General features: G+C 47.9%; 1 protein-coding gene across 1 annotated transcript in view; it reads right to left on the bottom strand.

Annotated features, from left to right (window-relative positions):
• GALNT16 (polypeptide N-acetylgalactosaminyltransferase 16) overlaps positions 1-25,809 on the bottom strand; it is a gene marked incomplete at both ends in the record, with an annotated part of 88,103 nt that overhangs the window by 30,239 nt on the left and 32,055 nt on the right. The window contains one exon of the mRNA XM_080809751.1: positions 653-810. Within this exon, the coding sequence (XP_080665877.1) occupies positions 653-810 (158 nt within the window). The remainder of the gene's footprint in view (positions 1-652; positions 811-25,809) is intronic.

Below are 25,809 nucleotides of genomic sequence, written 5' to 3'. Positions count from 1 at the left end.
CCAGGGGTGAGGGTAGGAAGAGGGCACTGGAGATGGTAACTATAATCTAGACAGGACACATCACGGGCCTGAACCAAGGAGGGGGCATGGATGGCTTGCCCAAAATCAGTCACTCACACCAAGTAGAGTCAGAGTGGGGATCATCGTGGAAGGTGTCCTTGGTCCTGCTTTGGGGCCCCTCCCACCTACCACCCTGGGGGAACCAAGAGCAAGGCTGGGAAGTGTTTCTGGGAACTGCTGAGGAAATGGGGGCCACAGGGCAGGAAGAGGAGAAGGACAGGGATTCTGATGCCCAGAATCCCTTGCACAGTGTGGGCAGGGTCAGTGGCCCCTCTTCACCTCAGGCATCATCGGCAGGCCCACCCACCCGCTCCGACCTCCCTGTGGTCCCCTGGCAGCTCACTCTCGCTGGGACTCCAGAAAGAGGTGCTGAGGGGCCACACCGGCGCCCACCGAGTCTCCTTGGCCATCTCAGGCCCTTCGGAGGTCAATGAAACAGAGGAGACAAGAGAACAACTGAGGGTGAGGGTTTGAGGTCTCAACAACCAGACAGAGCCTGAGGAAATCTTTCTCATTTCCTCAGTCCATGTGAGGAACAGAAGTGAGCTGACAGGTGCCGGCCCTTCCCTCCAGGGCACAAGGGAGGCTGTACCTGTAATGGCGGGTGTCCCGGATGGCTCGGTCGGGGCTCAGCTTGTCACTCTCCAGCTGGTTGAAGGCATGTTGCCTGTAAGGGTCCTCACCGGGCTTCAGCTGCTTGGCTGCCAGGTATGCCTTCTCATCGAAGCCTCTGGAAGGTGTTCCTGTCACCTGAGACAAAGGTCAGCATCAGAGGGGTGACAGGCAGGAGGATAAAGCAGCCACTGTGTGGGGCCAGCAGTGTTACCTCATTTGTACCTTATCCCAACTCTGTGAGCAGGAGACTGTTATTCCCCGCCCCCCCCCTTGTACAGATAGGGAAACTGAAGGTTTCCTGAAGGTCAGTGGTCTTTGTTGGATTTGGAGAAGGTGACCCCCAATATGAAGTGTCCTGAGGGGACCACCAGCCAAGCTGTTGGTCGCCAAGCAACATAGAGCATCCTAGGGATGAACTTGGGCCTGACACCACACTGGGCATGCAGTGCGACACCAAGAGTTTAGACGAGCTGCTGTGTTTAGAGTTTAGAGTTTAGAGAGCCACCTGTGAGGACACGCAGGCCCCTCGTGGCTCGTGTTAGAGCTGTCAGAACATGAATGTGGTCAGTGATGCCTCTCTCGGGGATGGTGCTTGCTGCTGACCTCGCCCCATGTCAGAGCGGCTGGCTCACTGCTGCTAAGTGCCAGGGAGTGAGGGATGACACTGCCCATGGCCCAGCCCCTCTCCTCTTAGCCACACCCCACTCTGTGCTCCCAAAGCCCCCCCATGAAAGACCCTGGGGAAGGACACATCTGAGATGAATGGAGAGACAGATGGATCTTGACATCTCATTATTTGAACCGAACTGCTGGTCGGATGTTCCCCCAGAGTGCCTCGAAATAGCATCAACGGTGAGCGTATCCCGACTGCAACCCTTCCACCTGCCCAGCAGCCCAGGCGGACCTGTGGGCCCCCAGAGACAGCGGGAAGGTGGGCAAGGACTGTTCAGACCCAGAACTCTGCATGAGGACCCCATCACAGGCCTTGCCCCAGAGTGATGGTCCCTGGAAGGCAGCCAGACCTGGGGAAAGGAGACCGACGTGCTGGGTGATGCTGGGCGACATCCACAGCAGCTCAGGGCCTCCACGAAAGCCTAGCCCCGGACCTCACCAGACCAGAATGCAGAAGGCTCCAGGGGGCAAGTAGCTCCTTCAAGGATGCCCATCTGTCGAGTTCCAGCCTCCAGGGGCATCCTGTGCTAGGAGCCAGCCCCTGAGCTCCTCAGGTCGGAGCTGGTGAGAGAGCTTTCCTTGTGTCTACCAGGCACAGCCCCCATGGGCTCGAAATCCATTTCAGGAAGGACAGAAGGAGGGAAGGAAGGAAGGAGGGAGGGAGAAGGAGAGGAAGTCTGTTTTGACCTGAACCCTGGATTGCTAGAAGGACCTAAGCTGTCCAACTATGAGAGTGAGCATGAGAGGTCCTCTGGGTCCTTCCCACCTGGGAGAAGGATGGATGCTAACTCCACCTCCGCAATTCCTCCCAGCCCAGGTCAGAGAAATGGAAGGCAGCCTCCAGTTGATGTCTGAGGTAAAATAAAAGAAAAACTGCAGAAGCTCCCAAACAGAGAATATGCCACTGAATTATTATCCTGCGAGGCAACTGTGGGAAATAACTGTTTACTTATTTAGGACTTCTGGCCACACTGTGGGCTCAGGAAACCTCTGAGTCCTCATCCTACACTCACCCATCACCCAGGAAACATGGATTGAGAGCTGTGCATCTACCAGGACTTGGGACACCCCTCGGCAAGTTCCAAGGCCTATCTGATCATTCATTCATTTGTTTAAGAATGCTCGAATTCGGGGCGCCTGGGTGGCTCAGTGGGTTAAGCGTCTGCCTTCGGCTCAGGTCATGATCTCGGGGTCCTGGGATCGAGCCCCGCATCAGGCTCTCTGCTCAGCAGGGAGCCTGCTTCTCCCTCTCTCTCCACCTGCCTCTCTGCCTACTTGTGATCTCTGTCTGTCAGATAAATAAATAAAATCTTAAAAAAAAAAAAAAAAAAGAATGCTTGAATTCATTCCCACCCCAGCCTGCTGCCTTCCTGAGCCTCAAGGCCCCAGGCGAAGCTTTCTCAGGGCTGTAGAGAACATTGTGGAAGACAGAGGGCTGGGCCAAGGTGCACCAGAGAAGTCCCCTCCAGGGCCTCCAGACTGCACTAGACATCCTCAAAGACGCTGTTCAAAAGCATCTGCTCCCTTCTGCAGACCCATAGCCTGGGTGACGTTCCAACGGTCCTCCAAGGTCAGACCCTTCCCCTATGAACCACCTTCTTCATGTGTGAAGACGGGTGCTGGGGAGACACATTCCCTTCCCCCTCCCAGAGGTCTTAGCCTTGCTTTCACATTGACCCACATCTCTGGGGCCCACAGCTAAAAGCCCAGCCGGCCCTGAGTCAGCCAAGTGGAGGGGACACGGAGGAAGGACTGTAACTTCCTGTCTCCCTGGCGACTCCCTGGCCTCTCCCTGAACGGACACAGAGCTCTTCTACCTGTTCACATGCCCACACTGCAGCTCATTTCCTCCCAGCTCTTGAACGGTCCTTCCCCTTTGGCCCTGTTCTTTGATCTTGAGACTTTCAGGACTTTGATTCTCCCCTGGGTTCTGCAAACTCAACATCTCAAAACAAATTCGGCACTGAAGACCAAGGCTGCTGCTTCTCCTGCATTGCCTGTTGCAGAGGTGGGCAGTCCCAGCCTCCTGGTCCTCCCAGGAACACATGCAGGGGTCGCCCGTGACGTCCTCCCTGATGCTCCCATAGCCGGACCGAGACCACTGCCTTGCGTATCCACAGCGGTGTCCTATGGGCTCACCACTGGTGCTGAATCAACAAATATTTCCTCCAAGTCTAGTGTGTGCAGACACCGTGCAAGAGGCTGGGAAGATGGAAATAAAAGCACTATAGATCCCAGAAATCTGGGAACCTAGATCACCCCTCACAGCTCCCCCGTCCCATGCTGGACATGGCCACGCAAGATCAGGAAGAAACCCTCACCCTCAACCTCAGATCATGGGTAGCTGGAGAAGTGGCCATGGAAGCCGGTCCCACCCGAACTCTAGCTGGAACAGGAGTCCAGAGATGGGGCACGTGCCACAGACTGGGGACCAGGGAATGCTATTCCCCTTCTCCCCAGTTTTCCCACTCATACTGCTTACTAAGCACGCTGGCGAGGGGTCAATGCATCTTTTGGCTCTAAGCTGCGGGACCGTGAGGAGCTATATCGGGATCAGCCTGGGAGACCCCAGATCCTGGGCTTGGAGCCAGGTGGAGTTACTCTACGGGATTTGTCCTGCTGCCCTTTCTGGAGGGGATGAGGGCGCTTGGAGCTGCTTGTGGAATTCACAGACATCTGTGCTTTTCTGCTCTTTCTTATTTACTAGATGGTAAAAAAGAGCTCCTAGCACCCAGCATATAGTATGTACTGAATGGATGTTTGCAGAATAAAGGAATGAACGAGAGAGAATGAATGAATACCTAAATAATGTCCCTGCTCTCAACTTACCTATAATCAACAGGGGAGAAAACCACAGTGAACAAAAAGGAATCCTCTGACAGGTCACATGATCTTCAGGGGCTTCCCCTCTCCCTCTCCCTCCGCACAGGCCCCGGCAGAGCTCATGGTGGCCAAGGACACTATGAGCGGGGGCCCAGTTCCCTCAGGGGCTCAGGTTCTGGTGTTGCTCCCTCCCTGGCTCTGGTCTGGACACACCAGCCTCCTTATGCTCCTTGAGCCTGCTGGACCCCTTCCCCTCAACCCTTCGTTCCTTCTCCTTTCTGGAAGGCTCTTTCAGATGTCTGCACGGCTCCCTCCTTCACCCCACTGCAAGGCTCTGCTCAAACCTCATTTCTCTTGTGAGCCTTCCCTAACCGCCCCCCTACCTGTAACACTATGACCCTAGCCCCACATTCCCTATCCTCCTGCCTTGTCCTCAATTTCCTTCTAGCACTTACTGTCATCTGATGTTCTAGGTATATTTTGCTTATTTTATCTTTCTGACTGCTTCTCCCCACAAGAATAAGAGAATCACCAGGGCAGGGATCGTCTGTTTTATTTAATGCTGGATCCCAAACCCGGGAACAGTGCCTGTTGGTAGGATTCAAAATCCATGGCTAATGAATCCGTGAGCAATGAACGGTCGTGACCCTACTTGTTCCCTTCCCCTCCCGTGCATGCGTACTTCACTAACACATTCCTTGGAATGGATGTGGACCAAGTTGGTGGCAGTGTAGTTTCTGCTTGCCTTGGGGATCTCCTTCCCACTCATGTCTCCTGGCAGGACTGTTAGTCACTGTCCTCCTGTCCCATCTGGACCACCACCACCAGGGTGGGCACAAGGCCCAGGCTAGGCTGATCTCTTACAGAGTCTGGTGAAGCCATTGTCATTTGACTCAACCTGGGCCAATTGGAATCCACGCTGAGACTGAGCTATAAGATGAGCTCATTTTGTCATCACTGCTAAACATGGAAGGCGAGTCCTCTTACCTATTACACAGAGAAATTTTGTCTGGAGAATGAAGCCAAGAAGAAACAATCAGAGCCAAAAGACAGAAAGAAAGAGCTAGAGTGATATTACTTAGGGTTCCCTGGGGCTATCATATCTGATCCCAGTTCATCTTGGGTTTTGTGGGGGTTTTTTGTATCTGTTTATATCTTCCTGCCTATCTACCTTCCTACCTACCTACCTGTCTACCTGCTACCTCTCTGTTCCATCTTTTTTTTTTTTTTTTTTGCTTAAACTGGTTTGAGTTGACTATCTTCTCTAATAACCAAAAATACAGAGATGTCAGTCCTTCAGTCGTTGCAATGAATAGAAAACCATTCTCCAAAAGTGAGAAACAAGGTCACCTGGGTGGCTCAGTCGATTAAGAATCTGCCTTCCGCTCAGGTCATGATCCCAGGGTCCTGGGGTTGAGCCCCACATCAGGCTCTCTGCTCAGTGGGGAGCCTGCTTCCCCCTCTCTCTCTGCCTGCCTATCTGTCTACTTGCGACCTCTCTCTCTCTGTCAAATAAAAAAAACTTTTTTAAAAAATCAAAAAACAAAACCAAAAAATGAGCCACCAATGGCAATGACAAGAGTTTGGTGGCAGCCATCCATTCCAAGATACCAGGATGATCCCTAGCATCCGGCCCAGCAACTTGAACCTCCAGTCAGGTGAGGCATCCCCTGCCTTCCCCAGCAGGCAGGGCTGTGGTCAGGGTTTCAGATTGGGGGGTTCCAGCTGGACCACAATTTAAGGGTCTCTTGAGTTGCCCTGGCAAGGAAGGAGGGTAGGGAGATGGGGAGTGACAGCCTGCTGGGCCTCCCACAGCCCTCCAGCCTCCTCCAAGAGCTCTCGGCCAAGGCTTAGATGTTTAGATGACGGCCTCCTCCCCGGTCTTTCCTTTTGGGAAGCACTTCCATATCCAACAAGGTCAATTACATCTGAAATTGTATAAGCTGAAATAATGACTCTGCTCTATAAAATGGGAAGGATTATGTCTCATCTTGGAGAATTTTATTTTCAGTCCGTCACTTCCGTTAAACTTTGAATCTTGCCTGACTGGCTTCAGTTTTTTTCCAGCTAGATTTGCTTACTTCTTCTTGACTGCTAATTTAGGAAACAAACAGCAAAGGGGAAGGTTTAAAATAAGAAAGGAAAATATTTTCCACATCGTTTTTTATCAAAAACAGTTCAACCCAAATCCCCAAGCCCTGTAAACTTTCTTTTAAAGCATCCATGCACCTCTAAATTGTAGATTTAAACAACTCACACTCCTTTTAAATAACTCCTGCCTAATTTCCTTTTACTGCCAGTAAAACAGGTACCTGCTGGGCTGGCCTTTCACTCAAGTTCAATGCAACTGCAAATAAAAAGGCCCTGGTCCTATTTTATGGACGGCTCCTGACTTTTTTCCTGAGTCTGCTCTAAACCCCAAACACCTGGCGAACAAAATGTGATTTCCAACCACTCCCCTCTCCCCTGGGAACAAAGCCTCATCTGATGCTGCAGTCCCAAGTTGAAAGACTGCCATTCATCAGGAAGGCTGGGAAACGGAGCACATGATTCACCAGCTCTGAGGGCAAAGTGTCAGGTTCCACCTCTCCCAAATGAAAAGGCGGGTCCCACTGGGCCTCCCCACAAGCAAGCCGCTGGGTTCCGGGGAGGCAGCCAACTCCCTCTGGCCTGCCTGCCCTCCTATCCAACCAGACAAGATGCTAGGGCTGGCACGGGGCTGGGGATCTCATCTTGGATACAGGAAACCTCGCCTGGGCATCAAGGGTCCCTCAGGGGCCTGCCCCAGACATGTCCCCATGTCCCCTTTTTCATAGTCTCCAAAGCAGTTACGTAAGGGTTACCAGCCAGGCCTTTGAAATCTGAGGGCTCTGGGGTAGAAGGCTGGTGTTTACTGCTCTCTGGCCTTGGGAAGACACTTACCCATTCTGAGTGTGCTTCTCCATCTGGAAAATGGGGATTATTGTGAGGATTAAAGGAGACGATGTAAATAACGTGCTTAGCACACTATCTGGCACATAAATTATAATTATTAATTTTTTTTTGCTCTCCTGCCTTTTTACTAGTCGTTCTTCACCTTGGCTGCACGTTAGAATCTGAAGAATCCGAAGATTTTAAAAATCCCAATGTCCAGGCCCTACGCAAGACCAATTCAATCAGACTCTCTACAGGTGGGAGACTAGGGTCAGGAGTTCTTAAAGCTCTCCTGGTGTTCAGCCTAGCAAGGCTGAGCCACTGCTTTATAGAGATGCACAATGGTGAGCTGGTGAAATCACGGGACCAAGCACCAGACGGGATCTCGGAGGCCATCTCCCCTGACCCCGTTCCCAAGGAGCCTCATGGCGAGTCTGGGATTTGGCCTCTGTATTGCTTCTCCATCAGCAGAGCCAACTGGACTCAGCTGGAGCCTTCGTTGTTACTATAGAAACCACCACCTTGCAACACAGGCCCACATGCCCTGAAGGCTCTAGATCAAATTCCACACCAAGGAGTGGAGCACAGGGTAAGGGCCTCCTGGGAAGCCCACCTTGGGCTTCCACTTAGATCTGCCACCACAGCCCAATTTCTTGGGGTGCGCTGATGGCCTCCCAGCCTTATGACGCCAGTGGTCTCATCAAGAAAGAGGGAGAATGCATTCCCCAGATGGTCTCTGTTCAGTTAGATTCCTGGTCTAATCAAGATCCTCAGGTCCCATTTTCCACACTTCGCTTGGCTCAGGGGTCATCCAGGGATGGAGGGATTCTGAAGGCGGGCCATGCTAGGGACGTGTGGTGGGATAGCTCAGTTTCCAGCCGCGTATCAGTTTACCCAGCCTGAGAAGTACGGAACCCTGCCACCCCTCACCCCCACCCCCGTCACAGCTGCTGCTGAGTGTAAGGAATTAGGAGGGCTCTTTTGCTGTAATAAGTCGAAGCTGACTGCTCCCTGGGGGCCTACTGTGAGCTGGGTGCTATGTTAGGTGCTTATTTCCAGCTTCAAGTAGTCCTGCCAAATAGGTGCTCCCTTGAGCCTGCTGGTACAGTAGTGGAAACTGAGGCCCAGGGAGATAAAACAACATGCCAAGGTCACACCGCTGCCGAGTGGCCGGGCTGGGCCTGGAATCAAGCCTGTCTGGCTGCAGGGCCTAAGCACAAAGCTTTCTCTGTCTGTCTTGAGACTACTCCTAGGCACAGATGGGCTCAGCAGCCCCTTCCAGTTCTGAGTGCCTCGGCTCCAAAACAAGCTGGCCTCTGGTGCCCAGAACACAACCAGGCCCTGACAAGTGCAGGCTGGAGGCTGCCTCCCCACTGCGCCCAGGGTTCTGAGCATCCGCTCATGGCTCAGAGGCGGACTTGCCCAGTGCAGTCATCTCTTGGCTTGCCATGGGCATGGAAACACTTCTCTGCTTTGGCTAGAAAGGACACGGAAAAAGTGAAAAGTATGAGAGTTTGTATTAGTCAGACCCAAACAGCACATAACCCAATTTCCTTGGGTCAGCGGGGGCCCTCCTTGGTCTTCCCAGCCAGGCACGTCCTCAGGGTCCTGAGAACCTGCAGCTGCAGCCGCAGAAAAAGGGGACAAAGCCAAATCCTCTTCCGCTTCTTGTCTGCTTGAAGGTACCAACCCCCCCACCCCCAAAACAGTGCCAGGGTCTGCGGCCAAGAGAAAGGAAATGAGCAGAAGGAACAGCTGAGACAGGGCCACCTCGGGGCTCCCCAGACCCCCACAAACACCTTCCAGCAAAAACACGGCGCAGATCACACAGGTGTCACATGTCCGTGTCTGTAGGTTGTTGGTGAATTTCTGTGTTTCATATTCAGTCTACTGAACTTGAACCTATTAGATATTAACTGGAAAAATACAAGCAAGCGCAGGCCATGTACTACACAGAACACATTCAAAATGACGATTTCAAGAGCGTCAGCAGCCTCTTGCCCCACCCACTGAGGATCCCAGCTGGGTCAGGATCAAATCCCACCAGTCAGTACTCAGCAGGGGCTGATTGTGACCTGGTGCCTCAGTTTATATCACTTTTTAGAACAAAGAGCCAAATTAGTGTAGTGAGCTGGCACTGTACGTTATTGGCATGGTAGGTCAAGTTTCGAAGTATACTACCTGTACTTTGTATATAATTAACATAATTATTATAATTAAGCAATTAGGTTGTACCCTCTGAGAGAGAGAGCATTCATTACAAAGGCAGACTTTCAAAATCAAATTAAGCAAAAAGCAAAATGAGGGGAAGGGGCACAGGAAAAAAGCAGCCTGGCTCATGTGACTTTCTTCCAGGGGCAGTGCGGGGGCGAGTACAACTTGTGTCCCTAGATTGGCACCTCCCCCTACAGCCCAGCATTTTACTTAGGTGCAATATACAAAACGGCCATAAAATCTGGAAACAGGGCTAATGCTAAGATTTTCTTTTTAATGAACAGAGCCCTTTCGATGAATTCTTCTAGGATATGCTAAAGATGCAGAGTTTAAAAAAGAATTTTTTTTAAAGATTTTATTGATTATTTGTTAGAGAGAGAGAGCACAAGCAGGGGGAGTGTCAGGCAGAGGGAGAAGCAGAACCCCCATTGAACAGGGAGCCTGATGCAGGACTCGATCCCAGAAACCTGGGATCATGACCTGAAAGGCAGACGCTTAACTGACTAAGCCACCCAGGTGTCCCAGGATGCTGTTTTATTCAAGCAGAAATCAGAGGCACAAATCATCTGATCATGGCTGGGATCAATGGAAACAAAGTGTTATGCATCTCATTCTAATAAGCTGTAACACAATGACTATGCCATGCATTGCAATGTAACCTAAATGAACCGCTTAATCTATATGTTTGTCCATGTTCTTGATGACCACCTTGTAGTTTAAACGGAGCCTTAACGGCAAGTGTAGCTCATTCTTGAAAAAGTCTCAGTGTTACAAAGATGTATATCCTCCCTGACTTCATTTACAAATTTAATGCAATCCTGATCAAATAACAACTGTATTGGCGGTGGTGGGGAGAGAGGGGGATTCAGTCAGAAGAATTTAAACAGCAGTGAACAATCAGGAAAATCTGAAAAAAATTGAAGATAGGGAAATAGACCTACCAGATATTAAGACATATGAAAGATTGCAGACTTTATATAGCAAGATACTACTGGTATAAAGCCAAACAAATCAATAAAAGAAAACAGAGAGGTTAGAAATAGAACCAAGTACATATGGAGGGTTGGCACAAGGTACAGTTGCATTTCGAATGGCAGGGGGAAGGGAGAGATGTACTGTTCAGTTGACTGATGTTAGGAAAAGTAACCAGACAATAGAGAAACAAATAAAGCTGAATTTATTTTTTAAGCCAAAATAAATTCTAGGTGGCTCCAAATTAAAAAAGAAACTAGGGGTGCCTGGCTGGCTCAGTCGGTGGAGCATGTGATTACTGATCGGGAGGTTGTGAGTTTGAGGCCCACGTTGCGGGTAGAGATTCCTTAAAAATTAAAAAATCTTTAAAAAAGTAAAGTAAAATAAAATAAAAAAGAAACTAAAATGTATGAAGAAAAAATTACTTTTTGTTTTTGTTTTTTGCAATCTCAGATATAAAATCCAAATGTGGGGCGCCTGGGTGGCTCAGTGGGTTGGGCCTCTGCCTTCGGCTCAGGTCATGATCTCAGGGTCCTGGGATCGAGCCCCGCATCGGGCTCTCTGCTCAGCGGGGAGCCTGCTTCCCTCTCTCTCTCTGCCTGCCTCTCTGCCTATTTGTGATCTCTCTCTCTGTGTCAAGTGAATAAATAAAATCTTTTAAAAAAAAAATCCAAATGTTACCCCAAAAATGTACATAAAGATTTAAAAATGTTATAAGGCTAAAAATACCACAAAGTCAAGATACATACATCATGCTGGGATAAAAATATTAACCAAATATAGGCCAAAGAACTAACTCCTTCAATATGCAAAGAGCTTTTATAAATCAATAAAAAAGAACCAATAATTCAAAAGAAAGGTAGACAAAAAGGATATGAACAAGTAGTTCATAGAAATGTGAAATAAAATGACCAATAAGAAATGAAAGAGGGGTACCTGGGTGGCTCAGTAGGTTGGGCATGGTCTCTTGGTTTCAGCTTGGGTCATGATCTCATGGGTTGTGGGATGGAGCCCCTGTGGAGCTCCCGGCTTGTTGGGGAGTCTGCTTGAAGGATTCTCTCCCTGTGCCACTCCCCCACTGCAAGCACATGTGTGTGTTCACGTGCGTGCTCACTCTCTCTCTCTCTCTCTCTCTCAATTTCTGTGAATGAGTCTTTTTAAAAAAATATGTATTTATTTGACAGAGAGAGAGATCACAAGTAGGCAAAGAGGCAGGCAGAGAGAGGGGGAAAGCAGGCTCCCTGATGAGCAGGGAGCCTGATGCGGGGCTCGATTCCAGGACCCTGAGACCATGACCAGAGCTGAAGGCAGAGGATTAACCCCGCTGAGCCACCCAGGTGCCCCTCTGTGAATGAGTCTTTTAAAAAGAAGGAGAAATGACGGGGTGCCTGGATGGCTCAGTGGGTTAAGCATCTGCCTTCAGCTCAGGTCGTGATCTCAGGGTCCTGGGATCGAGTCTGGCATGGGGCTCCCTGCTCAGCGGGGAGCCTGCTTTCCCCTCTCTCTCTCTCTCTGCCTGCCTCTCTGCCTACTTGTGATCTCTTTCTCTGTGTCAAATAAATAAATAAAATATTTTTTTAAAAAGGAGAAATGAAAGATTCAACTTCATTGATTATTAAATGCAAATTAGAATAAGATAATTTCTTACTAATTTGGCAAATTCAAGAATAATTATATATAATGCTCAGGATTTTGAAAGTTTGAAGAAATAGAAGCCCTTATATGTTAATAGTTTATAAATTGGTATGACCAAGATCATTTGACAACATCACTTTATTCTTTTTTTTAAGATTTTATTTATTTATTTATATGAGAGAGAGAGTGTGTGAGTTGGGGGGAGGAACAGAAGGGGAGAGAGAAAGAATCTCTCAAGCAGACCCCATGCAGAGCCCTAAGTGGGGGCACGGAACCCAAAGTGGGAGCATGGTCAGGCTCCATCTCAAAACCCCGAGATCGTCACCTGAGCCAAAACCAAGAATCAGATGCTCAACCGACTGAGCCAACCAGACACTCTTGACAACATCACTTTAAATGCTACTTTTTGACCCAGTAGAAGTTCCATTTTTAGGTAAACATAAACCTCGTTTTCCTGAGACAGTCCCAGTATACACCTGTGCTCTCAGGAGCCCCTCTGAATTAGAATTTGTCTTAGTTCAGGTAATAGATTATAAGGTCCTTAAATTATAGTTTATCCTTTGAGTAGGATTCTAAGTAAATGTTAGAATAAGTTATGGACGCACATTGTGATTCATTTTGAATAAACACTTCATAAACATACATGTGTGTCAATGTATAGGTATAACTGGAAAAATACATGGCAAGCTGGTATACAGTGGTCACCTCCAGAAAGGGGCAGAGGAGTGGGCTGGAAGACTGAAGAATTTTATTTACCTTTTCCTTTACACAAGCCTGGTTTTTTTATAAATAAGTATTCTTTCACAATAAAATTCTTTTTTTAAAGATTTTCTTTATTTGAGAGACAGGGTGCAGGCACGAGTGGTGGCGAGGGGCAGAAGGAGAGGGAGAAGGAGACACCTGCTCCCCTCCATGCCCCCTCCCACCCCGGGCAGGGAGCCTGACAAGGGGCTCCATTCCAGGACTCTGGGATTATGACCTGACCAAAGGCAGACACTTAACGACTAAACCACCCACACACCCCTACAATAAAATTCTTTACAAAAATCGGATGAACCTTAATTCCTCTCTACCTAAGATAAAAGAATTGAGCTAAGTTATTGTCATCATCAACATCATCATCTCCAGAATGAATCTCAGATATAAATAGATGAAAAGTAAGACTTTCCTCACCTGAAATATTTGGGGGCAGAAGTACCAGCCAGGAACAGGTTACTCCTGTTGGAGAGGAGGGGAAGGGAAGCTGCAGGGGAAAAAAAGTTAATTTTTCCCTCTACCTTTCTGAGTTCTTAGCTGAGACTCCCTAAATAAAAGACACACAAAGTGTTCTGGAACCCAGTTCCAACACGGCAGGGTTTTCTCCACTAACAAGCATTTCTCAGACATGACAGGATATCAACCCAATTCTGACACTGTATATCGGGAGACAGCCTCAGATCCCACAGGTGGAGGGCTTAGGTCCAAGGACAGTCCAAACTTCCCATGCCAGTCACAAGCCTGGGTTGTTACTTGTGCTTCTGACGACCTGACTACAAACCCACGACCCCCTCCTGGGGTTCAGTTACATTGCTAGAGCCTCTCAGAGCTTACTTACTACATCACCGGCTACTGAAGGATACGAATCAACAACCAGATGAAGAGATACATAGGGCAAAATCCAGAACAAAAGAGCTTCTGTTCTGGGGGAGATTGGGTGGCATATGAAAGAGTTCTCATTCCCCAGCTGGGCAGCTCTCCAGATCTCCTCCTCTTGGCTTATATGGAGGCCTTATATGACGTAGGTGTGATTGATTAAATCATTGGCCATTGGCAATTGATTCAGCCTTCAACCTCTACTGCCCTCCAGAAATCAGGGGGTGGGACTGAAAGGTCCACTCCTCTATTCACAGTTCAAGGAGTTCATTCCCATAGCAACCAGCCCCCATCCAAGGTCACCTCACTAACATGAGTGAGGACAGGAGACCCGACATTATAATAAAGCATGCTCCCATCACTCTTATCCTGGACATTCCAAGGGTTTGGGAGCTGTGAGCCAAGACCAAAGATACATTTCCTATAAATCACAACAGATTCACAAGAGAAAAAACAAACAGAAGTCTATTAACATGTATACATGGACGATACCGAGAAAAATGAGTAACTCCTTAAGGCACTTGGAATTCAGGATTACACAACATCTTGAGAGGGAAAGGGGAGGAGGATGTAGACCTCTTAGGGGAGAGTAAATGGTGTTTAGGAAGATGAATGGGCTCTTAGAAGACAAGGTGGGAGGTGTGGTGGTTTGTGACAGTTTGCCCGCGTGTGGTATTGACTTCTAGTCTTCTCTCCCATAAGAGTCAGTCTTCCTTAGTCCCTGAAACTCTTAGGAAGGGGATTTATGACCAGTGAGTTCCTGTTGGAGGATCTGTGTTTAGGCAGAGGATGAGAGTTCAGAGAAAGCATCTTCCTGCATTTGTTGGTTTTCAAATGCCTACAGCTCAAAGTAACCAACATACCAAAGTGGCATCTTTTGGGTGGTGTTTTCTGCTACCCTTCAAAGTGGAGGCAGGAGGGAAGCAGTACACGGTGGTTGAGGCCTCGAGTGTGTGGGTGGGTGTTCTAGCAGATGAATTCAACATCCAGGTAATGCTTGGAGGCCCAGCTTAATGTCTCCTGTTTTCTCCCCAAAGCTCAAGCCTAACAACTGAAAATGGGACTTGGGGGAAGGGCTAAGAAGGCAAGCCCTGGTGCAGGGCCGTAACTTCACCTGTGCTCTAAGCACCGACCACAGAACATTCTGAAGAGGACGGTAGTCAGACATTGCCTTCACCATTTGTCCGTTTTTAGCTTTTTTTAAAAAAAACCTCTTGTAAAATTCCTTGTATGGAGTGCTTAGCTTAGTAGTTTGGTTGTAAGGGGCGGGAGGACCAAGGGGAGCTGAAAAGGGCTGTCAGTCAAGTCCCTCAGGCTAGCCCACAAGCCGTTCTGCAGGCCTGAGGTACCCTCTGTGAACAGCATTTCCACAGCTGCAGGAAGGAGGTAATGATGCTTACCGCCCAGGGGGTTTGAGCGCATTAAATAAAATCATTGCACCCTGTCCGCATCCACGGGAGGCCCTCTCTCAATGACTTATAAATGGAGGGGGTTTGAAACAGATGAGCAAAGGAGAAAAAAAAAGAGAGAAAGGCAAATCAAGAAACAGATTCTTAACTACAGAGAACGAACCAGTGGCTACCAGCGGGGAGGGGTTGGGGGGGTTAAGCAGGGGGTGGGGATTAAGGAGTGCCCATGTGGTGATGAGCACCCGGTATTGTATGGAAATACTGACTCACTAGTCGCACACCTGAAACTAATATAACCCTGTATGTTAACTACCTAGAATTTAAATAAAAACTTAAAAACAAAGATTCAACAATCAAAGAACAAAAGGAGGGGGTTTGAGCAAGATGCTCTCTGAGGTCTCTCCCCATCTTGAACTTGAAATGATCTGGAACAACATCCACTCACCCCATCGTTCTTCAATTTGTATTTATTACAGATCCTGGAACCCCTCTGAAGAGCCAAGAGCTGCTTTGTTTAGGACCTGCTGCTGTTCTTGACACACAGCAGGTGCTTAGCGGATGTTTGTCCCATCAAGAAGGCGTGTACATGGTGCCCCTGAGATCCCCGCTCCACAGGAGCCGGGAGAGTGGTCCCCAGCTCTGGTCAGGTGTCACCGAAAGAGAACCTGCTTCTTCCTTGAGCTTCGGGCAGGAGGTAGGAATACACGGGGTCTCTAGAGTGGGGAAGCTGCAGGAAGTGGGTTCCCCCCGGAGCCCCACCAGTGGCTCCTGCCAAGTGCACGGGCCAGGCAGATGGGTATGGTAGCTTTGAGTCCGGGAGGGACAGAAATGTGTGTTTTATTGCAGTTGAAGTGTCCTTTGTGGGAAATGACATTGTTGTGGGTTAATGGTGGGCAGTGCTTTTCTTCCTTGACTAATATCTTTGAATATTACATTAAACTGTTTTTAAGCCACCAGATTGGTTATTAAATTAGTACCCTTTTGGAAAACAGTCTGGCACTACATTTCTAGTGCTATAGCCTTTGGCACACCGCCTTTTCTATTTTATTCTATCCATTATCTTCCCCTAGTCATGGCAGGGTGCCAGTTGGGCCCCAAGTCTCCCATATATCCAGAAGATTTAAATTTTAACCTTTGGAAGGAGGGAGTAACTTGAGTAAATGTGCCCTCTCATCTAGGATTCCTGTTTTAATCACACAATTAGTCATAGACAAATATAAGGCACAAAGATGTTCACAATGGTCTTATTTATAAGAATGAACACTTGAAAACAGTCTAAATGTCAACACTGGGGCAAAGAGTAAGTAAATTACGTTCCATCAATTGAAAAGAATATTTAGCAGCCATTTACAATAATTGTTATAGGCTGTGCGGAAACAAGTACGCTCTCATGCTTTATTAGGGGGAGTAAAAACTCGTATAAATCTTCTAGAGGTAAACTTATCAGTATGTATCAAGGGTCTGAAAATGATGTATATGTAGGATTCAATTTTAGGAATCCCTCCTCAGGAAATTATTAAAATGGGTTCCATTTATAATAGCAAAAGATTGTGGAGAAGAAAAAAAAAATCCTAGATTTCCCGTAATAGGGAATTGGTTCAGTAAGTTATGGTGTGGCCTTCAATAGAATATATTGCCATCATTTAAAAAGATGTAGAAATGTGTTGTGTTTATTTTTAACATGGGAAGCTGTTCGCCATAGAACGTGAAGTGAAGAAAAGCGAGCTACCAATGAATATGGGCATCGCAACTGCATTTTGTTTATCTGGATGTTCTAATCTGTCTTAATGAATAATTATTACCTGTGAAATCAAGAAAAAATAGCGTTAATAATATTAGCTCTGAAAGCTCTGGAGCGGCCCAGAAAAATGCTGGCTCAGTAACGGGAGGAAAGGGGCAGCGTATAAATCCCAGATGCTGGGCGACTGCAGCTCTCTGAAAATGACGGAGCTTGACCAGAAAGGCGTACTGAAAAATAGAAACTGGTTTGTTAGGAGCGGGAGATTATGGATGGTTTTCTATCCTTTTGGTTATTACTATGTTTATGTAATGTTTATTTTCAAGTGGAAAAAAACTCCTTTGAGACTTTTTCTTCCGTGGCCTCTTCCCTCCTTGGAATGGTTGTCTTTATGGAATGCGAGGCTGCTTACTAAAAATAATGCCTTACCATGGGCCTAGTTCTGTACAGCTTGCTTTCATTTCTCCTGGGTCAAGTCTATCCTGGTGACCCCTTCCCCAGGGGCCGGCACCTCTCTACCCTATTGCTTATCAGCCCTGACTCCTGACCCCAAGCTGCCAGATGCTGTTGGACTAACCAGACCCTTCTAGCTATCCTGGACCCCAAGGATCAAACTTGCCAGCCTTGAAGCTGATTGTCTCAGGGTCTAGCCAGGGCACAGCACCCACCAAAGACGAATCACGAATAATGGATTGGTGCGTATTTAACTCCTCCAGAAACAGGCTCTTTTATTTTTGTTTAAAGATTTTTTTAATTTATTTGACAGATTACAAGTAGGCAGAGAGGCAGGCAGAGAAGGGGGTGGGAAGCAGGCTCCCTGCTGAGCAGAGAGCCCGATGCGATGTGATGCAGGGCTCGATCCTAGGACCCTGGGATCATGACCTGAGCCGAAGGCAGAGGCTTTAACCCACTGAGCCACCCAGGCGCCCCAGAAACAGGCTCTTTTAGACACTGCTCTTGAGGGTACCTTTTCCTTGGTGGAAAACAACATGGCACGGGTACCAAAAATCTTTAAAGTGCTTACCACCTTTTGGTCTAGCAATTCTGATTCTAGGATGTTATAAGATAAGATGTCTATGAAGATGGGGGTACAGAGATATATCACTCAGTATTTTTTATACTAGTAAAACACTGGAAATAATCTAAATGTCCAACAATAGGAGCTTGGTTAGATAAACTATGCCACATCATAAGGTTGCCCTGTAAAATACAAGATGCCCTGTTAAATGAGAATTTCAGATAAACAATGAATAATTTTTTAGCATAAGTATGTCCCAAATATTGCATGGGATTTGCTTATTCCAAAAAAGAACTCATTGTTTCTCTGAGATTCAAATTGGAACATGGTTATACTAAAAAATTATTTGATGTTTATCTGAAATTCTAATTTACCTAGATGTCTTATTTTTTATTTGCTAAATCTGGCTACACTATACATCTATATGATCGAATACCATGTAGCCATTAAAACTCATTTTTTAGAACAGTGGCTTTCAAATTGTTTCTTCTCTCCCTGTGTGTTAGCTAGATCGTCACATCTTTTAGCTCATATTTTAGCTTTCTGCATAAGATTTGGATTGAAAATAAGGGTTCCACTCCTAAGAGAAGTTTGAAAAATAACTGTTTTAGAAAACTAACAACAGGTGACAGTGCTCATAAAATAATAAGTAGGAAAAAATCTTGTTAAAAAAACAGTATGGGGCGCCTGGGTGGCTCAGTGGGTTGAGTCTCTGCCTTCGGCTCAGGTCATGATCTTAGGGTCCTGCGACGGGGTGGGGAGCCTGCTTCCCTCTCTCTCTCTGCCTGCCTCTCTGCCTACTTGTGATCTCTGTCAGTCAAATAAATAAATAAATAAAATCTTAAAAATAAAACAACAGTATGATTCTAAGTTTGCATATATACATGGACATACATGGAGAGGGAGAGCGAGAGAATCAGAGACAGACAGCAGACATTCTAGAGGAATCCTAAAAAAAAAAAAGGTGGATGTCGGGATTATAAGTGAATTTTAGAAGATTTCCAGAACAGTTTTTCAGATTTTCTACAATGAATTATGGATATTTACATTTTGAAAAAAATTTCTATTAGAAATATCTATCCTCTCAGATGACATTAATACTTTAATGTCGTTGAGCTTCTGTATCTGTGATTCTTAAATTTGGAAGCTATGAACACTTTGGGGATCTAATGAAAGCTCTCTATTCTATTCTCAGAAGCAATATTCACACAAAATTTTGCATACAGTTCCCCCTCCCATCCCTTCTTGTCAAGACCTTTCCCTGGGTTTCTAGAATGCCATTCATTTATTCTGCTTGGTTATAAAGCTACTTATCCTGTCCTCATGGCAGGGATTCTTTTTGGGGAGAAGGGCTGTGGTCACACATCTGTTCTGAGGCCCCGTTAAAAGCTAAGGACCCTCCTCGGCGGGGGGGGGGGGGGGGGGAAGCCCACACAGCCCCACATGCTTCTGCGGGCAGCCTGAGACGTTCACAAAGTCCCAGAGGTCCATTCTTGGACTCCGGGTTCGGAACTCCTGGTGCAATCCCAAGCCTTTGGCACTCACTCAAGCCCTGACTTGGCTAATTCCCCTTAGGGCCAAACTGGTTAAATATAGATTTTGAAAAAAAAAAAACAGACAAAGCCAGGGATAGAATCTAGCCCAGTACTCCCAGGCCACTGTCACACAGCGAGTGCTTCCAGAGCAATGGGGCAGGAGGGGCTGGGGTGGACTGGGGCGGGCGGGGGGAAGCTGTGAGGCAGAAGGAGAATTACTGTTGGAAAATGTTCAAGCTGGCCCCGGTTCCACAGACAGGAAGAAGAACCAGAAGGGAAATGCAAAATTGGTGCCTCATACTTGTGTGATCTGTGCCTTTGGGAGGGGTGAAGGGGCAGGGAGTTGGGGGGGTGGATAAAGGAGTATTGTGTCAGCCCCAGTCTGCCACCCACTCTCTGCAGTAGCTCTCTCAAGCAGCTGTTCAGTGAACCAACCCGGAGTCCACCCCGAGAACCAAGCAGGGGCCCTGGGCAAGGTGGGGAGAATGCTGGGCGCCTAGGAGGGCCCCCACCCCCACCCCAGGGCCAGGCAATCTGGCTGGAGCTATTGAAATGTTAACTCTGCACACCCTCCCATCTAGCAACTTCTTTTATAAAAATGCACCAACAGAACTTACCCACATACCCAAAAAGACAGGTACAGGGCATTTTTCTTCAGTTTGTCAAGCAGCACAAAGTTCTCTCCGACCCATGATTGGTTTTCAACCAGAAATAATCACCAAACCCAATGACTATAATATGAATTTGTGTCTCTCTTCTGAGGGAAAATACAACAGTCCTCTGCAAAGAAGTTCCCAGCTCAGCCTAAAGCTACCTTTATCTTTTTCACAGCACTCCTGCGTGATCCAGGGGTCACAAGGCCAGCCAAGGCCTGCGACAGCCCTGTCCAGGGGTCTGGTGGCGGGAACCTGGGCTCCCAAACTCACGCCAACACCCACCGGATACCCTTCCAGGGGGAACACCCACCATCTTCTCTCTCTTTCCTTTCATCTTGACAAAAAGATTTGAAAGTTCCTTGGGAAGAACAAACATCTGAAAAGAGCCCTGATCTGTCCATCCCAACCTCTACACCCCAAAAAAGAAAGCCAAAAACAATGGGAGAGACTGGCCTTGCCAGTTATTAAACCTAATCCAAGGCCTCTCTAATCAAAACGATATGGAGCTGGCTGAGGAAAAGACAAACAGGTCAGTGGAACAGAATATAATCTAGAAATAATATATACAAGAACTCAGTATATGACAGATCAGCATTCTAATTCGGTGAGGGAAAGATAGTCTGGCATTAATAGTGTTGACATAACTGGCTATTCATATGGAAGAAAACAGAATTAGACCCTCACGTCACAACAGATACTGAAACAAATTCCAGATGAATTTAAAATATACATATGATAAGAGACTCTTAAGTAGAGAGAACAAACTGAGGGCTGATGAAGGGGAGGTGGCCGGGGGCGGGGCTGGATGGGCTCAGGTACAAATCCCAGAGGACTGGGGCTTCTCCATCACCCTCTGCCACATCCCCCTGCTTGTGCTCCCAGGTGCGCCCTCTCTTTCTCTCTCTCTCTAATAAATAAAATCTTAAAAAAGAAAAAGGAGGGCACTTGTGATGAGCACTGGGTATTGTATGTAAGTGATGACTTACTAAATTCTACTCCTGAAACCAACTTCACCGTATATGTTAACTAACTAGAATTTAAATAGAAACTTGAAGAAAAAGACAATAAAATAAAATATACCCATGGAAGAATATATATTGTAATAAAATTTAGTAGATAGCCAAACAGTGAGTAAGATCCTTAAGAAGGGCAGGAAGCCCATAAACAGGTTAAAAAGAAAAAAAAAGGGTAGGGGCACCTGGGTGGCTCAGTGGGTTAAAGCCTCTGCCTTCAGCTCAGGTCATGATCTCAGGGTCCTGGGATCAAGCCCCGCATCGGGCTCTCTGTGAAACAGCGAGCCTGCTTCCCTTCCTCTTTCTTTGCCTGCCTCTCTGCCTACTTACGATCTCTGTCTGTCAAATAAATAAATAAAATCTTTAAAAAAAAAAAAAAGGGTAGCTAGACTGGGTCACACAAAGATCAAGAATTTTCACATGGCAGGAGCACTAGTAACAAATTCAAAAGACAAATAATATCCTATTATTTAATAAGTCAATATTTATACACTTGACAGATAAAAGATTAATGCCTGAAATATGTTAAGTGCTCTGCCAAACTGATACGAATAAGACATACATGGGCGCCTGGCTGGCTCAGTCGGTAGAACGTGGGACTCTTGTTCTCAGGGTCAAGTCTGAACCCCATGCTGGGCCTAAGAGCTTACTCAGGGGAAAAAAAAAAAAAAGACAAACAACCCAAATGATAAATGGGCAAAAGACGCAGACAATTCCTCAAGGAAGAAATGCAAATGAACATATGAGACAACTGAGAGGTAGAAAATCAAAGTGAAAGAGGATGCCATCTTCATCTGTCAGATAGGCAGACACGAAAAGGAAGAGAACCGAGCACGGCTGGGGAGGCTGCAGACAGCACAGCTAGCAGAAGGATTCTTTTCTACCACTCCGGGGAAAATAATTTAGCAAGGTGTGTTTACATTTAAAACCTACAGAGCTTAGGGGCTCCTGGGTGGCTCAGTGGGTTAAGCCACAGCCTGCGGCTCAGGTCATGATCTCAGGGTCCTGGGATCGAGCCCCGCATCAGGCTCTCTGCTCAGCGGGGAGCCTGCTTCCCGCCCCCCTCTGCCTACATGTGACCTCTCTCTCTGTCAAATAAATAAATAAAATCTTTAAAAAAAATAAAATAAGGGGGCCTGGGTGGCTCAGTGGGTTAAAGCCTCTGCCTTCAGGTCAGGTCATGATCTCAGGGTCCTGGGATCGAGCCCCGCATCGGGCTCTCTGCTCAGCAGGGAGCCTGCTTCCCCCCCTCTCTCTCTGCCTGCCTCTCTGCCTACTTGTGATCTCTGTCTGTCAAATAAATAAATAAAATCTTTAAAAAAAATAAAAAAATTTAAAAAATAAAAAAATAAAATAAAATAAAACCTACAGAGCTTAAAAAAATTGTCTTAAATTTTAAAAAAATGATAAAACATAGGATGCCTGGGTGGCTCAGTCGGTTAAGCATCTGTCTTTGGCTCAGGCCATGATCTTGGGGTCCTGGGGTCGAGTCCCGCATTGGGCTCCTTGCTCAGCTGGGAGCCTGCTTCTCCCTCTGCCTCTGCCCCTGCTCGTACCCATGCGCTCACGCTCTCTCTCTCTCTCTCTCTCAGGCAAATAAATAAAAAAAATATTTTTAAAAAATAATTAAAAAAATAGAACATATGGAGCTCTGAGTGGTAATCCCAGTTTGGGAGCTTTACACAACAGAAAGAAAAGCACGAGTGTGTAAAGTCCCACATATGCATGTTTCTTCTAGTGTTGTGTATATTGGCAAGGGCTTGAAACGCCCCGAGTGTCCAGTAGTGGGGACCCATTATACAAACTGTCATAAGGCTGTTCTATAGAATGAGGCAGATTGAAGCACCCTGTCCTGGAGAGATGTCCCCAGTATTTTAAGGGGAAAAGCCCATTGGATGGATCTTTTGTAAGGGCAAGATTCCATCTCCCGTGTTAAGAGCGCAGGGTAGAGAGAGCTAGCTAGTCTGTGTGTGTGCATTTCTGTGATGACAGGGAAAAGAAGATCACATGGCAGGCTGCGAATGTTAAGCTCAGGTAGAAGGTATTGGAGTGGGGTGGCCAGGAGGGACAGGAGGACAGTTAACAACTCCTTGAGATAGCTCTGTATTATTGCATTTGTTAAAATAGGCATGTGTAGCTTTTGTGGTTTATCTATTTTTTTTAAAAGATTTTATTTTATTTATTTATTAGAGAGAGAGCGCGCACACTAAAGAGAACGGGTTGGGGGTTAGGGAGAAGCAAACTCCCTACTGAGCAGGGCAACCAGACTCAGGGCTCGATCCCAGGACCCTGAGATCATGACCTGAGTCAACGGTGGACTGAACCACGAAGTCACCCCACGCTTTTGTGATTTTTAAAAATCTAATCATCTTTTTCAAAGAAAGAGCATGGGCTTTTATTTTTGGTTCTGCCACTTACGAGCTGTCTGACCTGATGTCCTCTCTGTAAAATGGGGACCATGCCTGCCGTGTGACTGTTGATCCGCTGGAGGGATCTGCCAAGCTCCAGTCCTTCCTGTGTTGTTTGGCGAGGCCAAGGTTAGGGGCACAGCGTACAGCCCTGAAACCGAGCACTGCTACCTGAGAAGGTACCAGCCAACCGATGTCCTTGGCCTCTGCCACTGGGCAGTCATTCCTTTTCTTCCCGGTCTGGGCAGGACCCCACTCCAGGGCCTCCGCAGTGGACCAGCACCCCTCCTCCACCTCCAACTCCCACCACCACTAAGAGCCTAGTCTTCAGCCCTCCTCCTGGGGGCCCCAAACTGATGTCCAGCACTTCAAAAGTCAAACACCCAGGCCATCACACCTAAAGCCAGACTACCCCATTCTCCCTCCAGCCTCAGGGTGCATGATGTGAAAATTCTGCAGGTGCTTCCTTGGGCATGCCCCCAAGGTACACTCAAAGCCTCTCCTGCGCCCTTCAAACCCCACCTCAGCTCTGAGTAGGCAAGAGCAAGAATGGTTTCCAGAAGGATCAGAGACCGTCCCCAGGGCCCTGGGGAAGAACAGCTCTTAGAGGTGGACCCGGCAGCAACCGCAGCACCAACAGCAATGGCGAGAACGGCTTCATCCCAGTCCTGACTCTGGTTGGGGTCTCCAGTTCTGGGTCTGCATGCTTGTATGACATTGAACTTTCTTTATCCTCCAATTTCTGAACCGTTCGTGATATATGGCAGTTTAAGGTAGGAAACGTCCCTCCCTGAAGTCTGCATGCTCTGTGCTGAAAGCAGCTACTAGGGGACTTGGGAAAAGGGGGGTCGGGCTCTCCCGGAGCTCATCCCTTCATCTTGCCTCTGGGGCTGCTTGAATTCTTTAATCAGCAGAGAAGAGCTCTGTCAGAAACACGGCAGCCTCCGTGTGTTAGGAGCAGATCGGGCTAGAATCCGAGGTAGGCCCCTCTAGCAGCACCTTCCACCACCCCCAACCTGAGGGCAGCCCAGGGGGGATGTGAGTCATAGCACCTGGAGAAAAGGCAGGAAAGGAAGGTGGTGGGGGGTGGGAGGAAGCAGAATCCGCTCACCTGCCCTCATTTCAGTCCCCACATCTACTAGCTAAAGGGGTCAAGGGTATGAGGTAATCCATCCAGGGAAGCACAAAGCCATGAGATAATCACTGTGCTTCTTCCTTTTGTTCAAGTATTCGGGAGATGGGACATTACTTTTCTATTAACCAAGAAGCAGGTACAAAGTTCTCATGCATCGTTGAAGGAAGTAAGAGATTCTCACAGTTTTGTGGGGCCTGAGGCCCTGGCCCAGACCTCAGGAGGGACATGGGTCCTCTCCTCGGCACAGTGAAGGGCTCCGTGGGCAGGCCTGAGGAGCCCCGCGGTGTGCGTTCTGGGGCGCTGATGGTGAGGGGCATGCAGGGCCTCTGAGGGACCTGGCCCAAGAATTGACTCCGAATGCTCGTTCGAGAGCAGCAGGAGGCTGGGGCTCTGGGAGGCGGATGGACTGGGTCTGAGTCCCAGCTCCTCACGGTGGGCGGTGGGCGGGCTGGATAACCTCACCCAGCCTCAACCCTTCATCCTGCGAAACGGAGACCATGACAGAACCCCCTTCACAGAGGCTTTAGGCAAATTCAGTGAGCGAATTCCTGCAGATCCCAGTGCCCAGCGCTCCCCAGATTCCAGTGCTATGTGCCGAAGCATTTGCTGTCACAGGTCAACTTGTCCCTCCGACCCGGAGTCCCTTGCTCCCTTGCAGGTACTCAGCCCAAGGCACTCCCAGTGAAGCCTGCAGGCAAGTCTCTGGCTCAGAGCCTGTCTCCCGGGAACCTGAGTCTGGGTGAGATCCCTCTGGAAGCAAGTGAAGACTGAACAAGCCAGAGACCAAACCCTGAGCCTGGGGCCCTCCAAGGTTCAAGGGCCAGGGAGGAGGAAGCCCTAGCACCCAGAAACGGTGTTTTGTTTTGTTTTGTTTTAAGATTTTATTTATTTATTTGACACACAGAGAGAGATCACAAGTAGGCAGAGAGGCACGCAGAGAAAGGGGGAAGCAGGCTCCCCGCTGAGCAGAGAGCCTGATGCGGGGCTCGATCCCAGGACCCTGGGATCATGACCTGAGCCGAAGACAGAGGCCTCAACCCACTGAGCCACCCAGGTGCCCCTGAAAGGGTGGTTTGATAAGTGTGGTTTCCCTGAAGCAGGAGAAGAGAGAGGGCCTGACACTGTCAAAGGCAGCTGATAGAAAAGAAAGTGGAGGACCAAGAACTAGGGAGGGGATCTAGTCACTGGGAGGCCATTGGCGACCTTGACAAGAGCATTTTAGAGGAACAGTGGGGACAAAACTCTGGCTTGAGTGGATCAAAAAGGAACCGAAGGAGAGAAGCCGAGCAGTAAGCACCAAGTTTTTGCTAGAGTTTTGCCATTTTCACAGCAGCACACGGCTCACGGCTTCCCCGGGGCCA

The sequence above is a fragment of the Martes martes genome (assembly GCF_963455335.1).
Source record: "Martes martes genome assembly, chromosome: 7".
Lineage (NCBI taxonomy): Eukaryota > Metazoa > Chordata > Mammalia > Carnivora > Mustelidae > Martes > Martes martes.
Note: the sequence above shows the minus strand (reverse complement) of the source record. Positions and strands in the feature narration are given on the sequence as shown.